At 44.3% G+C, this 13998-nt stretch overlaps 1 protein-coding gene across 4 annotated transcripts in view; it reads right to left on the bottom strand.

The window, feature by feature from the left end:
* The window catches only part of B4GALT4 (beta-1,4-galactosyltransferase 4), a 163384-nt gene that overhangs the window by 67507 nt on the left and 81879 nt on the right, over nt 1-13998 (bottom strand). For 3 of the 4 annotated variants that reach the window (XM_069202770.1, XM_069202773.1, XM_069202769.1), the window contains one exon: nt 7167-7616. In XM_069202770.1, coding sequence (XP_069058871.1) covers nt 7167-7452 — 286 coding nt within the window. In that variant the 5' untranslated portion in view covers nt 7453-7616. Of the gene's footprint in view, nt 1-7166; nt 7617-10515; nt 10632-13998 lie in introns of all 4 variants that reach the window. The other variant, XM_069202771.1, reaches the window with a different exon arrangement.

Below are 13998 nucleotides of genomic sequence, written 5' to 3'. Positions count from 1 at the left end.
AAAAAGTAGGCGGTTTGGGCTTTGATGAGTAGATGTGCCTTTTCCCCGACTTCAGGCAGCGCTGGGAAACTGTATCTGACCCCAAGTGACTGTGAACACACCAGCAGCGCACCCCTGAACCTTGTGTGACGCCAAACCCTAGTCTTTTGTTACTGTTTCACAAAAGGCTTTTAATGCAGTTGCGTGGATTTGTGCTATTTTTTTTAAAACCCGCTCCCCTCACTTATCTGTCTTCATCTACTGTCCCTGTACTGTGCAAATATTTTATTTTTCTGATTATATTCAGATATTTATTTAAAGGTGACCTCTCGTACGGTCCATGAAGTAAAGTCCCAGGCTGCTCACTCCCTCTGTGTCCAGAGACACACCACCCAAGAAACAAACCCCAAACATCACCCCAAGCATGACCTGGCGTCCTGCATGTGTTTTATTTGTATCACTGTTAACACATGAGACATGTGCCCAAGTTTACACTAGCAAAGAGGAAATCACAGAAAAGACCATTGAAAATAAACAGTTGTACAATGTAATTAGAGCTGGAACAGGCAATGAAATTAGCTTGTTTCCCAGAAAGCTAAAGTGGCCCTTTAAACCTCGCAGGTGCCCCTTGGATTTCACATGGGCTAGTGTAATTAATGCACTGACCTGATGTCATAAAATGAAAGAGGGCTGCATGTTAATGAAATAAACGTTTTGAATTTTGAAGAGACTTTGTTACATTTTTATACTTTGATGAAAGATGGCTTGAAAAATGAAGGTGTTCCTAAAAATTAAGTGGTACAGGACTCCCTAGTTGCTTCTTTCTTGAACGTCAATTAATCTTTAAGTAACTGCTTGCCTGTTTGCTTAACTTTTTTTATGCTTTAGTGCTCAGTCGAGTAAACAGCAGCCCAGTGTTGCAGTGGACCAGGGGGCCGCATGGGTCCGAGGCCCTAATTTGAGTATCAATGTGCTTGGGTGTCTGGGTGCTGGAACTCTCTATATAACGCTGTGATTGACAGAATAGGGTTTAATCAGGCCTAACACTGTAAACTACAGGTTATAAATTGAGCACACGCTGGAAGTCCAGGCACTAGCTGCAGTGCCAGAATGAAGAAATCCGTGGAAGGTAAGAATAAAAAATATATATTTTTAAACCTGCTGTAAGCCTTTTGTGTGAGTGAAGGTCCCCTTCTGTATATGAAAGAGCAGAAGCGACAGAGAGAATCAGGACATTCGCCGATGATATTTTAAAGAGCGAGGGCCTAATTAAACTTTGGCGGAGGGGATTACATCATCACAAACATGACCGGTATCACGTCCACCGTATTACGATTCCATTATATCCTAAGGAAATTGTAATACAGTGGACAGGACATCCGTCACGTTTGTGACGCAGTAACCCCTCCACCATACTCTATATCAGGCCTGAAGTGAGGAATGTTATGGGCAAGAGAATGTATGAGTGCTGTACCTAATACCAGAAAATAAGCTGTAACTATCCCAAAATCAGAAACGAAAGCATAGCATATTTGGCCTTCATTTCAGTTTTTGGGAGGAGTTAACCAGTTTATATTTATCGCATGTTTTGCTATGTGCTGAAACTGATGCATGTCATTATTAGGGTCGAGCCTGCGTCTCGCTTGCGAGACGCTGCAGTAGTTAGAAAAGGGCTCGGAGCGCCGTCCATGTTACGTCAGTGTCTTTCCTTGGCTCGTGGGCTTGCCTTTTAAAATCTGCTTGCTTTCATTAGTGGAAGGCATGCATACGTCATGCCTTTTCCGGTGGTTAGCCCTCCTCAAGCGCAGCGACCAAGTACTGAAAACATACGAGGGTCACTGTTTTTCGACCGGTTTGTGGACTACTTTTTCTCTTTTTTTCGCAGCGCGATCGCGCTCGTTTTTTCCCCCCATTTAATGAGGCAAGAAAAGTCCGGTTGGGAGTTTACAACTGCTTTAAGCTCTAACTCGGAGAAATGCGAGACCCGTTGCATTGCAAATGCTTATTTTTGCAATTGCCAGGACTTTCACTGGATGCCTGGAGGAGGCTCACCATTAACTCATTAGTGCTATTGCTGGGGGCACATGGCTGTACTGTAGGTTACCATGCTTCTTTTCTCCTGAGTTGGATCCTCTTCCCTCCTTAGCACATCTGACCATTATTCGTGACACTGTAAAGAAGGGATGGGCCCTGGAAGGCATCCTTTCACACTTTATTCACAGTGTGTAGCTACATCTTCTGGGAATGTTTGGTCCAACTCTGCGGGGTGCTTTCAAATTCCACAAACAGAGATGCACTTTCAGTCAAGTTTAATAAACTAACTCAGTATAATGCCAATTATGTTGTAAGTTCATAACAATCAATAATACAATCAGTGCATCTGGGTAATTGAGAAGCTTTGTCTTGAGTATACCCTAACCTCTACATCTGGTGCAAAAATAACTTTATTAAGACACATTATCTACGCCTTGTATACACTATGGCCTGAAATATTCCACATTCATATATAGATTTTCTATAAAAAGTCTTTTAACAGCTAATGTGCACAAACATTAATTATAATAACTCTCCATTTAGAATTAACCACAAAAGAACAAAACACTCTCTTCAAATAGACCAGAGCTGTGCACCCAATCAAACTGGTGCTTCTCAGCATTTAATGACATGTACGGACGATTCCCTGTATACAATGATGTTGTATTAAAAGCACCCATCTCAAATCACCGTGCTGACCCAGTCCATCTAAATACATAGAGTTAGGCCAAGGTCACATAGCCTTGCGGCAGTATCACAAGGCGCGGGCCTGGTATTACAAAGCACAGCCCTATCATAAAACAGCACTCATCCAATGGCCCAACTTCACATACCATCTCACCAACGCCCAATATCCCAAAGTCCTGGGGTCATATTTGCTGGCCTACAACCAACGTGCACAGCTCAATCTGTCAAATTGATCCTGAGGATCCTTTGGCAAGGTCTGGTGTGGTCTATCCACATACACATAGTGAACTGAATATGCCCAGTGTGTGTGTGATTTATTAAGGTTGGAGGCCTTCAAATTAGATCTCTATAGATATTGCCTAGGGTGCAGATATTACCTAGTGGAAATTAAACATTTGGGAAAGCAGTGAAGTGTGTGTCTGTGTTGAAGCTGCCCTGTAGAAACTGCACCTTCAATCCCCTTCCATGGCAGTACTGATAGGTGGAAGGACCATGACCCCTCACAATACAGAGCCCTTTGTATACATTGCAATATATTGGGAATAGTTTTAGAGAAGCCTTATGTTTCATTTCATCAGACTGAAGGGAAAAATATGAGAAAGTTAAAATGTAGTTTTAAGCTAAAAACATCTCCCACCTAAATCATGAGCTTTGCAATTAAGAACTGAGCTCTGCTCTCCTTGAGCATACCCTTATCTTTTCATAGGCTGTGCCCCCACGGGGAACAAAACACTGGGCAAAGGTCTGAAATGACTGAGCCAAGACCCACAGGGCTGAGCCAACATCATGCAGGACTGGAACTAGATAGATCCTCTGTGGTCCAATACCACCAGGTGTTGGCCTACATCACAGCAATGGTTCAAGATCAGGCCAAGATGGCTTAAGATCACACAATGTTGAGCCAAAAACACAAATTACTGACGAAAGATCACGCACCGTGAGTCAATGTCATACAGTGCTGAACCAATATCAGACAGTCTTTGGCCAAAATCAACTAGTTGATGGCACCAGAGCGGGGAATACTGGATCAACTTCATACATACTTAGACTAGATCATATACTGGGGATCGAAAGAACAGTCAAAATCGTGCATGGCTGAGTCAAGGTCTCAAGGCACTGAATCAAGCCAACATAGTGCTGGCACAGTCTTGCCTGTTGCTGACCCAATCTTACTCAACACAAGTGCAAGACCATACATCTCTGGCTTAACAACACACAACACTGGCACAGAATCAAACACTGCTGGTCCATGATCACACAGCGAGTGCCCAGTATCAAACTACTCTTGGCCATAGCAGTCCTAATCTGGCACTGAGCAGATCATTTTGAATTGTTCCAAACTTCAGAAATTTGTACTGAAAATCCAGTGGCATAGAGAGCTTAGTCCAAACATAGCATGTCTCCTTAAATGCAAAGGGCTGCTTACACATTTGAGAATGTCACAGTTGGAGACGGGTTATTAATTATTTATATATGCCTTGCCCACATGTGCAGAGGAAATCTGCACAGACAGGACACTTGAGACTATGAACAAGGGTAATGCAAGAGTAAAATTAATATTTGACAGATGGCGGTAATGTCTTTATATAATCATGTCCTGTCCCCAGCTCCGCCCTTGCCCCACCACAGCTCAATTTGATGAGGGCCAGCAATTGTTTTTTTTTCAATTTAAAGCACTAGCGGTAAGAGGTAGTCACATGACTGACAACTCTATGGAGCAGTCAGGCACGGATGAAGTTGGTGTCTCTTTAGGGCTTAATGGGCTCGGGCAGAGCCAGTCAAATGCCTTGATTCTGATGCTGAAGGGCTTTGTGGAGTGAAATATGTTGCCCAACGTTAAGAGCTACAATACTTCCTCAAGGGTAGTAAGCGCTATACAAAGGTTGCAATACAATATAATACAATGGATCATTTATTATGTGACAGTCTCATAATTTCAAAATTAGAGCATTTTCAATATTTTTACAACAAAGTCATTGTTGTTACTCATTTAACTTACACAGCTAACAACCACTGATAAAGCCAATAGTCCTGGCTTCTTTCAGATGTTATGACAACTGTGTATTATGTATCCGGATGCAATAACAGAATGAGACCGCAAAGTAGCTTGGTGTCAACTTACATGTCTTTTTACCCGTCTTTTTGCCTCTGCTTCCTGTATTCTTGCCTGTGTGCAGCACTTCGTTTTTGCTGATTTTGGTATTCTGGGCACTTTACCAATGCTGACCAGTGCTTAAGTGTAAGTGTTCTCTGTGTAAATTGCAACTCTAATTGGCTTTTCCATGATTGGTATATTTGATTTACTAGAAAGTCCCTAGTAGAGTGCACTGGGGGTGCCCAGGGCCTGTAATTCAAATGCTACTAGTGGGCCCACCCACATGAGTAGCCCTGCAAACATGTCTCAGATCTGCCACTGCGGTGTCTGTGTATGCAGTTTTGCACTGCCAGTTCGACCTAGAAAGTGTACCCAATTGCCAGGCCCAAACCTTCCCTTTTACTACATATAAGTCACCCCTAAGTTGGCCCTAGGTAGCCCCATGGGCAGGGTGCAGTGTATTTAAAAGGTAGGGCATGCACTGGTGTGTTTTACATGTCCTGATAGTGAAATACTGACAAATTCGGTTTTCACTGTTACAAGGCCTATCTCTCTCATGGGTTAAGATGGGGACTGCCTTAAAATATCTTTTAAGTGGAGTTTCCCATTGGGAGCAGATGGAGATTTGGAGTTTGGGGTCTCTGAACTCACAATTTAAAAATACATCTTTTGGTAAAGTTGTTTTTTAGATTGTCAGTTTGAAAACGCCAATTTTAGAAAGTGGGTATTTTCTTGCTTAAACTATTCTGTGCCTCTGCCTGCTTGTGTATTCCACGTCTGGGTTAGACGGACAGTTGGGCTGTTTGTGAATTCCCTCTAGACAGTGACACAAAGGGAGCAGAGGAGTGCCCTGCATATCCCGATGAGTCTCCTGGAGTGGGGAGGGAAGAGCTGACACTTACACCTCAAAGGGCTGTGCCTGTCCTCACACAATGCAGTCTCCAACCCCTTGGTGTGAGGCAGGCCTGGGCAAGGCAGGATCCTGTCAACAGCAGAGAAGTTCCTTTGAAGTGTGTCTACTTCAAAGGCAAAAATAGGTATAAGTAGTGGACCCAAAACCCCAGACATTTAGAACACTCCTGGATCTAGAGGAATCTCCGCCAAGGAGAAGAGCTGGAGGAGGAGTCCTGCCACTTTGCTGTGTGTGCTCTGCTGGGTTGACCTACAGTTGCTTCTTCTACCTTAGAGAGGACAAAGACTGGACTTCACTGTGTATCCTGCTTGTGAAGTTTCTCCAACGGCTTGGACTCAGCTTGCCTCCTATTAAGAAGTCTCAGGGACAGCAACGACTTCACCTCCCAGCCTCTGGGTTCACTTGCTGTGGACTCTAACTCACCTGGTGGTGCCTACTCCAAGTTTCTGGGCCCTTGGGAGTGAAAGCTGGTTAAAGACCAAGAAAATCTAAGTGCACCGACTTTGGACGACGCCCAAACTGACGCCGCTGCCTGACCCCACATTGCCAGCTGTAACTGAAGCTGCAGTCCCCGCTGGAGTGCGACGACCCTGACTGACATTGCATACCTGACACCACAGCAGCCGCTGACGTCCCGTGACTTCGTGAGTTTGGTGTGCAGTGTCACCGATGTCCGTGACAGCCAACTCCGCCGCTGCGCCTGCAACCCTGTGGCATGAGCACGACCCCATAAGGTCACCCCACTGCGTCTTGACCCGCCAGACATCGACCCCAGCGGAGTGTATGGAACCAGACACTGCCTCATCTTCATGCTCCACAGCAAGGACTCGATGCTTTGCACTGACGCATCCGCTCCACAGCACCGGAACCGATGCCGCACTGGATCCAGCAACGCCTCGCGTCTCTGACTCCGTGCACCGGATTGTTTCCTCACTTTCACACAGTAGTGTACCTGGGGGTCTGTGCGACTCAGATACCGGCGCCGTTCGCGTCGAATTGTTAAGGAACAACTCCATCACAACGTTGTGATAACACCAAATTGAAGTATTTGTGTTTCTAAGCACTATATTCAAGTTTAATCTTTGAAAATTCATAACTTTGCTTGTGTATGTTGGGTTTTTGTCGTTTTGGTCTTGTTTTACTCAGATATACATTGGCTATTTTTCTAAACTGGTGTTGAGCGCTTTTGTGGTGTTTTCACTGTCTTACTGTGTGTGATGGTACAAATACCTTACACATTGCCTCTGAGATATCCCTGACTGCTTGTGCCAAGCTACTAAGACGGAGAGCAGGGGTTATCTGAGCTGTGTATCTCCCTTACCATGACTAGAGGGAGGGTCCCTGCTTGGACTGAGTGCAAACTGACTGCCATCCAGAGACCCCATTTCTAACAGTGGACAAAAGCACTAAGGCACAAAATCATTTAAAAAATACCAGGACCATGGTTCATTTACTTACACAGGTAGGGAGACAAAGCGGGACAGAGCTTCAGGTCCGAGTCCTCCATAAATGTTGCCAAAGGCTTTGCTTCCTGTCCCTCTACCTTTACTACAGCGTTTTTTCGGATCCTCTCCCAGGAGCTAGACCAAGAGGCCTCCTGTGCATTCTGCTGTAAGTTCTTTGCTTTTGGAAAGTTCAGCAGAGAATCAGCAAGGAAGTTTGAAGTGGCCCAACCCATCAGCACCACACACAAGGCGAAGAGTAGTAGCAGCCGGAACCGGCACAAGAGTTGGGCCACACCCATGGCTTTCCCTGTTCAGGCAGTAGAGTAAGCCGATCTCCAGGGCTGGCGTCAATGACACCTCGCAAACATTGAAAAACAATCCAAAGCCTCACGTCCTCTCAATCACTGTTCTCATTTGATATTAAGATATCCAAGCCAAAGAGATGTCAAAGCAATCCAAGAACCTGAGGAAAACAAAAAGGATATCCATATTAAAAAAAACATGTCACGTGTACCATCTAGAAAAACAACATGGTTGTACTAGCCAAAACAGGAAGAGATGGACACTCCAGCAACTATTTTATACTTATGTATCCTTACGTGATACAGGAGGGCTCAAAATAAATGAAACATCTACAAGTTATTACTTCCAATTATCACAAAGAATGAGCTATGTTAGCAAAAAGGACTTCTTGCAGCTATAGTAAGGACAAGTATAGATGCAAAGGTGAATTAAGTGAGAACCAATTATTTGGCTTCCCAAAGATGCTGAAAGGCCAACAAAGTATGGAAAACATTAAGCAGCCAACAATTCTGGCAAGTGTAGAATTGTGAATTTACATCTACCATACTTGTCTCAGGAGGTACTGAACTAATCTGGAGTTGATCATTCACCTGGTCACGGTTTGTCCACCACCCTCATGGTAGTTCCACAGTTCCATGCCACACCCTTGGGGTAGCTCTGTTCCACAGCTAAGCCCTTAAGAGAGCCCCAAAGCTATCCACACTCCCCCATCCTGATCAACCTCAACATGGAGTCTGTAGATAATATAGTGGCAAACCAGAACATTTCTTCTTACTAATACTTAGACATCACAGCTATACCTTTGGTTATGCTTTCCATGGAGATGGATGCCCACAACATCCCTAAAGCTAAACCCCACCCAAACAGAATATCTAGTGGCTTACTCCAACCACCACACGTCTTGACAGTGCTGAGTTAGAGGGCAAAATCCATCAGAACAGAAATAAACTCACATTCACAATTCAGGCCAAATCTCATTTACCCCCTCAACAGCTCTATCTATGAGGAACCCCATTAAGAATTCAGGTGTCCCAAAACAACATCAAATTCAGACAAGTTATAAAATCCCTCAAGCTCTTTCATTAGAGCCACGGAGATGCCATTGTAATTGATCTCCTGAATTTCTACCTAGATTAAAGCAGAGTAAATTCACTTGAATGAATATTAGCCATTCATGAACTGGAGGGGAGCTGGAGGGGAGCAGGAATAGGAGAAAGAGTGGGACTTTGCACGTGCCAGAAAGGAGGGGATAGCTAGCACGGTCAATGGGCTGAGAGGGAGGAGACAGGCAAGATAACCCTGCTACCTTCATCTTAAGAGAATTTATTATCTTGCCTTGTTGATTCCCTCCTGGCGCAAATGAAATCAACTGGCTCGGATCTGGATACAACTGGATTTGTATCAACTGGTGTATGTAACGATTTCATACTTCTGAATATTCAATTGCAGTTCCACATTTTCAGAATGTGAATAATCCAGAGATCTCTGCATTCTCTGCATTCTGCACTATTATCTCATCCTTGGTCCCCTGATTTTTCCATGTCACTACCATTCTACACACATTTTTAGCCAGCTTGCACGAGTTCATGTTTCTGCATCATGCCTACATAGTCAGAGCAACAGGGCAACCCACAGACTTGCTATATCTAGACATACTGACATTAATCCCATAAATATTCTTCATACACCGTGGTGGTGCCTTTTTATTCCGTATTATCAACAACATTAAATTTGCCTCTTTTATAGGCAAACTTTCAATTGTCTTAGAAAGTCACCTACCCACTCCCCAACCCCATCAATGTATGGTAGAGCCAGATAGCAAGGAAGAAATATTTTATTTCACCACAACCTCTAAGGACGAGGTCGGTGCTCACGCCCCCAATCTTCATCAGCAGTGGCTGTGAAAACCATATTCTATGCAGCAGTTTGAGCTGTACTAGTTGAAATCCCACTTTGACAGCTATCTCCTGTGGGTGTTGCACGGCTTCCTTCCACTCTATGCCATCTAGATCTCTCACGCGGGCACACACCTTGGTCTCACTCTGTTCAGAGTGTTTGGAGGGTTGCTAATCAGGGTTCTATATTATAAGGAAATCAATTCCTTTCTCTGGGCTTTCTGCAGCTTTGCTAATGACATATACAAAAAATTGTCAATTAGTAGAAAAATGTCATGTCTCTGTGGCCTTCCTATGCTTCAGAGGGGCCTCTTAAATGGACATAGAGCTGGGGGTGGAGCTCTACAGCTTGGCAAAGATCACTAAACCTCTATATTTGGATTGTATACTACCACGCCAGACTATTTTCAATCCAAGGACCAGTGTGAGCAGGTTTGGTACAGAGGGTCTGCATTTTGAGCTATACAGATACAGACGCACATATATATGTTTATGCCATGACAGAGAAAATAAATGTGACAGAGGAGTACATGTTATTTAGAGCAACTGTACTAATAAAGACATTCACACCTTTATTACAACAGTGTAAAGCTCAAAATGCATGCTATCACCACAGTACAGATACACTGCTATACAAACTGTCTATACAATACAATTTTGACTTGCAGCACAAATGTAACAGTTTAAGTCCTTGTTTTGGTTAATTATCTTGTTTGAAAACAAATGTATAAGAAAAACATATATGGTGGTGTGTACCAAAGACAAAGATGCTTAGAGGGGAGCATGCTCTTCAACATCATTATTGAGGGAGGGATGACTTCAACATCCACTCTAGCCTTCACCTCTCATCACTCTAAGCCCCTCCCCACACACAACAATGGTGATAAATGGCATATTACAATCTTCACACCTGCATATACTATATTGACACATACAGACTGGCAGAGTCTGTGAGGAGGGCCAAGAACTCCAAAGCCCATATCACCGTGCTGTGGCTGGCGTGGAAGCGGGGGCCGGGAAAACTACATATTGCGCCACAATCTCCCACAGTGTGGGACACACGATGACTGGGAGAGTGTAAGGGGGGGGAGCCAGGTATTCAATGCTCATATCACCCTGCTGTTGTTGGTCTGGAGTCAGGATCACAAGCACTACATATCTCACCACAATCTCCTGCAGCCGGGACGTGTGCGGGCTGCACCCGAGTGAAGACTGAGCGAAAGAGGGCCTGTTTTCGCCTGGAAAAGACTGGGCCACACCTTGTGGACACACCTGAATCTCTGGAAACCAAGAATCATATGTTAAGATATTTGCCAAATATTACTGCTTGTTGTGTTAACTATTGCTTAACCACCCATGAACTTTACAATGATGCTCCAGAAATTAGCTTGATACCCCAGCCAGAGCTACCATCCCTTGATCTATAACTCCGCAGTGACTGCAGCCGACTAGCCGAAATGAAAAAGACAGAAGAAAGGTTCTATGAAGAACCCTATGGTTGTAAACTCCGATACATTCATCAAGAACTCAGCCATACCACTAGTTGGGATTTTTTTTAATGAAAAACAATGCCATAATGAATCCTGTGGTTTCACCACTGGAGAGAATGGGGGCCCTGGAGCAAGAAATCATGAAACTGGTTATCCATTATGATGCAGCCCCTGCCAAAACCTGGACTGGGGTACCTCCTCCATTAGCACTTGCAACATGGCAACAATTGACACAAACACAGGATATATTCTCTGCTCATTTGTCTAGGAACAATGCTCACTAATTCTGCCAGCGCTGGGGTGGGGGGGGGGGGTTGTCAAGTGGAACATCTAGTAGACAGAAGCGGTAATAACACTGATTTTAGCACTTCTGAGCTTGATCGTCAGGCTGGGCGGAGCCCTGAGGCATCATCACAACTGAGCTTCAGCCTCCCCTCCACCTGAATGCTGCCCATTTGTGGTGGTTGTGTTCAGTGTTCTGCCACGTCCTGCATCTGTGGCAGAATCCACAGTACAACTGAAAAATAAGGTGTCACTGGCGTGTCAAAAATAAAAAATTTAATACTGCAGAATATGGGAACATTTTATTTGCAAGGGGCGTGGGTTGGATTAGGCCAACAGATAAACAATTCAGGGGTATTGTGGTTGGAAAATGGGTTATTACTGAGGGCAGGTAAGGTAGCAATAGGTCCCTAAACTGCACATAGGTCCAGTTAGGTCTCAATAGATTAAACCTAGCTCAACCCTTGGTAGCTTGGCAATGAGGGACAAGGCTTAACAAAGGAGACAAAGCATAAAGCATTCAAATATCACAAAACAGTAATTAACTAAAACACAGGAAACAGTTTAAAAATCCAAAACAATTTTTTATAATAATAGGAAATATGTTTAGCTTTAAAATGACACAAAAATGGATAAAATCAGATAAAGGGAACTGGAGATATGAATTTTTAAAGAATTAATGCTTTTTAGGGCTTAGAAATTAATAGTGCCAATCTGGTCACACCTCGACCGGGGCAAAGTCAAAGTTTAAGGCTGACCGCGATGGAGCCCTGTTCGGTTACAGCCCGCGGGAGGCCTCGGTCAAAAGTTCACCTTCGGACTTAGTTTTCTTGAAAACTTTCTTCAGCAGGACCAAGTCGCCAGTCCAATCCGACCTCCTGGAACTCTTTCTCGGATACGTGTCCCAATAGCCCTCAGTGGAGAATTTTACCTTCGGACGTAGTCCTTTTTTTGAAGATGAAAATCCTTCAACCGGGGCAAACCTGAATCTTGTCCGACGTCATTTGAGGCCTCCTTGGATACACTGCCTGGAAGGTCCCTGTCAACTTTCTACGTTGGGACTTAGTCACTTTTTCAGAGATTTTCTTCACCGGGACAAACCTGCAAGTCAGGCCGGGTCACGGTTAAGGCAAGCCGGCTAGAGTTGCAGCCGCGGGTCGGTCCCTTTATAGAGCTTTTTTTCAAAAAGTTCTCCAAACTTCTGGATCTTCCTTTTAAGGTTCTTTTGAGGTCCACAGGTCACCCCAAGGTTCCAGAAGCTCTGAGATGCTCCTTGAGTGTGCAGGCTACAACTCCCAGAATGCAACTGGTGCAAACTCAAATTTGACCACTGGACGGTGGTCAGCTGGTCAGTTTCTTTAGGAGTTGGTGCAGGGTATACTGGTTAGCAATTTTTCACCTGTAGCAAACAGGGAGTCCCTCCTTGACCCAGTTGAAGCCAGGCAAAGTCCTTCTTGTGCTGAAGTCCAAGTATGCAGCTGGTGCAGTCCTCCAGAGTGCAGTGTCCAGGTGCAGGTCAGGGGTCCATCAGGGAAGTCCTTCTTCTCCTGTAGTTCTACCTTGTAGGGATCTGAGGTGTGGGTGCAGGTCTGCCGATTTTACCCTTGCTCCTGGGTGAAAAACAGGGGGGGCCTGGTTCTCCAATCAGATGCGGGGTCCTTCACCCTGTGATGACCAATTCCTGGGAAGTGTGGCAAAAATCAATTCCAGGGAGCAATATTCCTCAAAAATCCATCATGGCTGAAACTAATTTTTGGAGGTTACATCTGGCTGAACCCACCCTCTGGTGTGGCTAAAAATCTTAAACACACCCCTCTCCTGCCCTCTCCTAATCTAATCAAGGGGGCACCTAATTGTCTTGGTTTGCAGGATGTGAGGGAGGTGCTGGGTTGCTCTAAATGTCCTTCCCTGCCTTTGAATACCAGTTTGGCAACCCTTCCCCCTTCCTGCATCTCCATCTGCTGAGGGAAAGTCTCCTCTCCCAGGCACATCTCTTTGTGTTCTGCCCAGGCTACTTCACACCTCATCAAGGCAGCCTGGCCAGGCCAATCAGAACAGAGCACTACAGGGCTGAAGTTGGCAACTTTGTAGGTAGAGTTTAAAACTCTTCACCTGAACAAGTTATATCAAATCCCACAATTCTAAATTGTGGGATTTAGTATAACAATTAATGTGATCCCAAACTTGAGGTATCTGACACTTACGGGGACTTTATAAATTAAAATAAAGTCTCCCCATTCTAGCCTAAGGAGGCCATTCACTACAATGAGGGAAAAACAAATTTGGCTGTTTTACCTCACCGGGGCTTATAAAACTATTTGTATAAGGTTCCTGCTTATAGTAACATGGCACACCTTAGAGGTGACTTATATTTAAAAATAAGGTAGTTTAAGACTTTTGAAGTACTTTTAATTACAAAGTCGAATTTGCATGTAACTTTAATTTAAAAGCAGCCAGCAAGGCAGGCCTGCCTTTAAAATGACACTAGACACCTCAGCAGTGCACCTATGGGTGCACTACCTATGTTGGGGTCCCTAAGCCTACATGCCCTACCATATACTAGGGACTTATAGGTAGGTTAATATTGTCAATTATAATTAGCCTAATTTGCATATCCACTTTCCACAGAGCACTGGCCCTGATACTGGTAAGCAGTAAGTACCCTGGGAACAGCCAAGGGTCAGTAACCACTAGTATCTGTCCAAAAAGTTCGGGGGTGACCAGGGCAAAAAGGAGGACTTTCCTACAGTGTGGTCATCAATTATAAATAACCAGAGTTAGCGTGTCACCTTAATTCAAAAAGCTCACCTGGCATAAGCATGGATGAACACATTAGTTTACTACCTATGTTTTTTCAATAAACACTTGCAATGTG

Source organism: Pleurodeles waltl, chromosome 8 (assembly GCF_031143425.1).
Source record: "Pleurodeles waltl isolate 20211129_DDA chromosome 8, aPleWal1.hap1.20221129, whole genome shotgun sequence".
Lineage (NCBI taxonomy): Eukaryota > Metazoa > Chordata > Amphibia > Caudata > Salamandridae > Pleurodeles > Pleurodeles waltl.
Note: the sequence above shows the minus strand (reverse complement) of the source record. Positions and strands in the feature narration are given on the sequence as shown.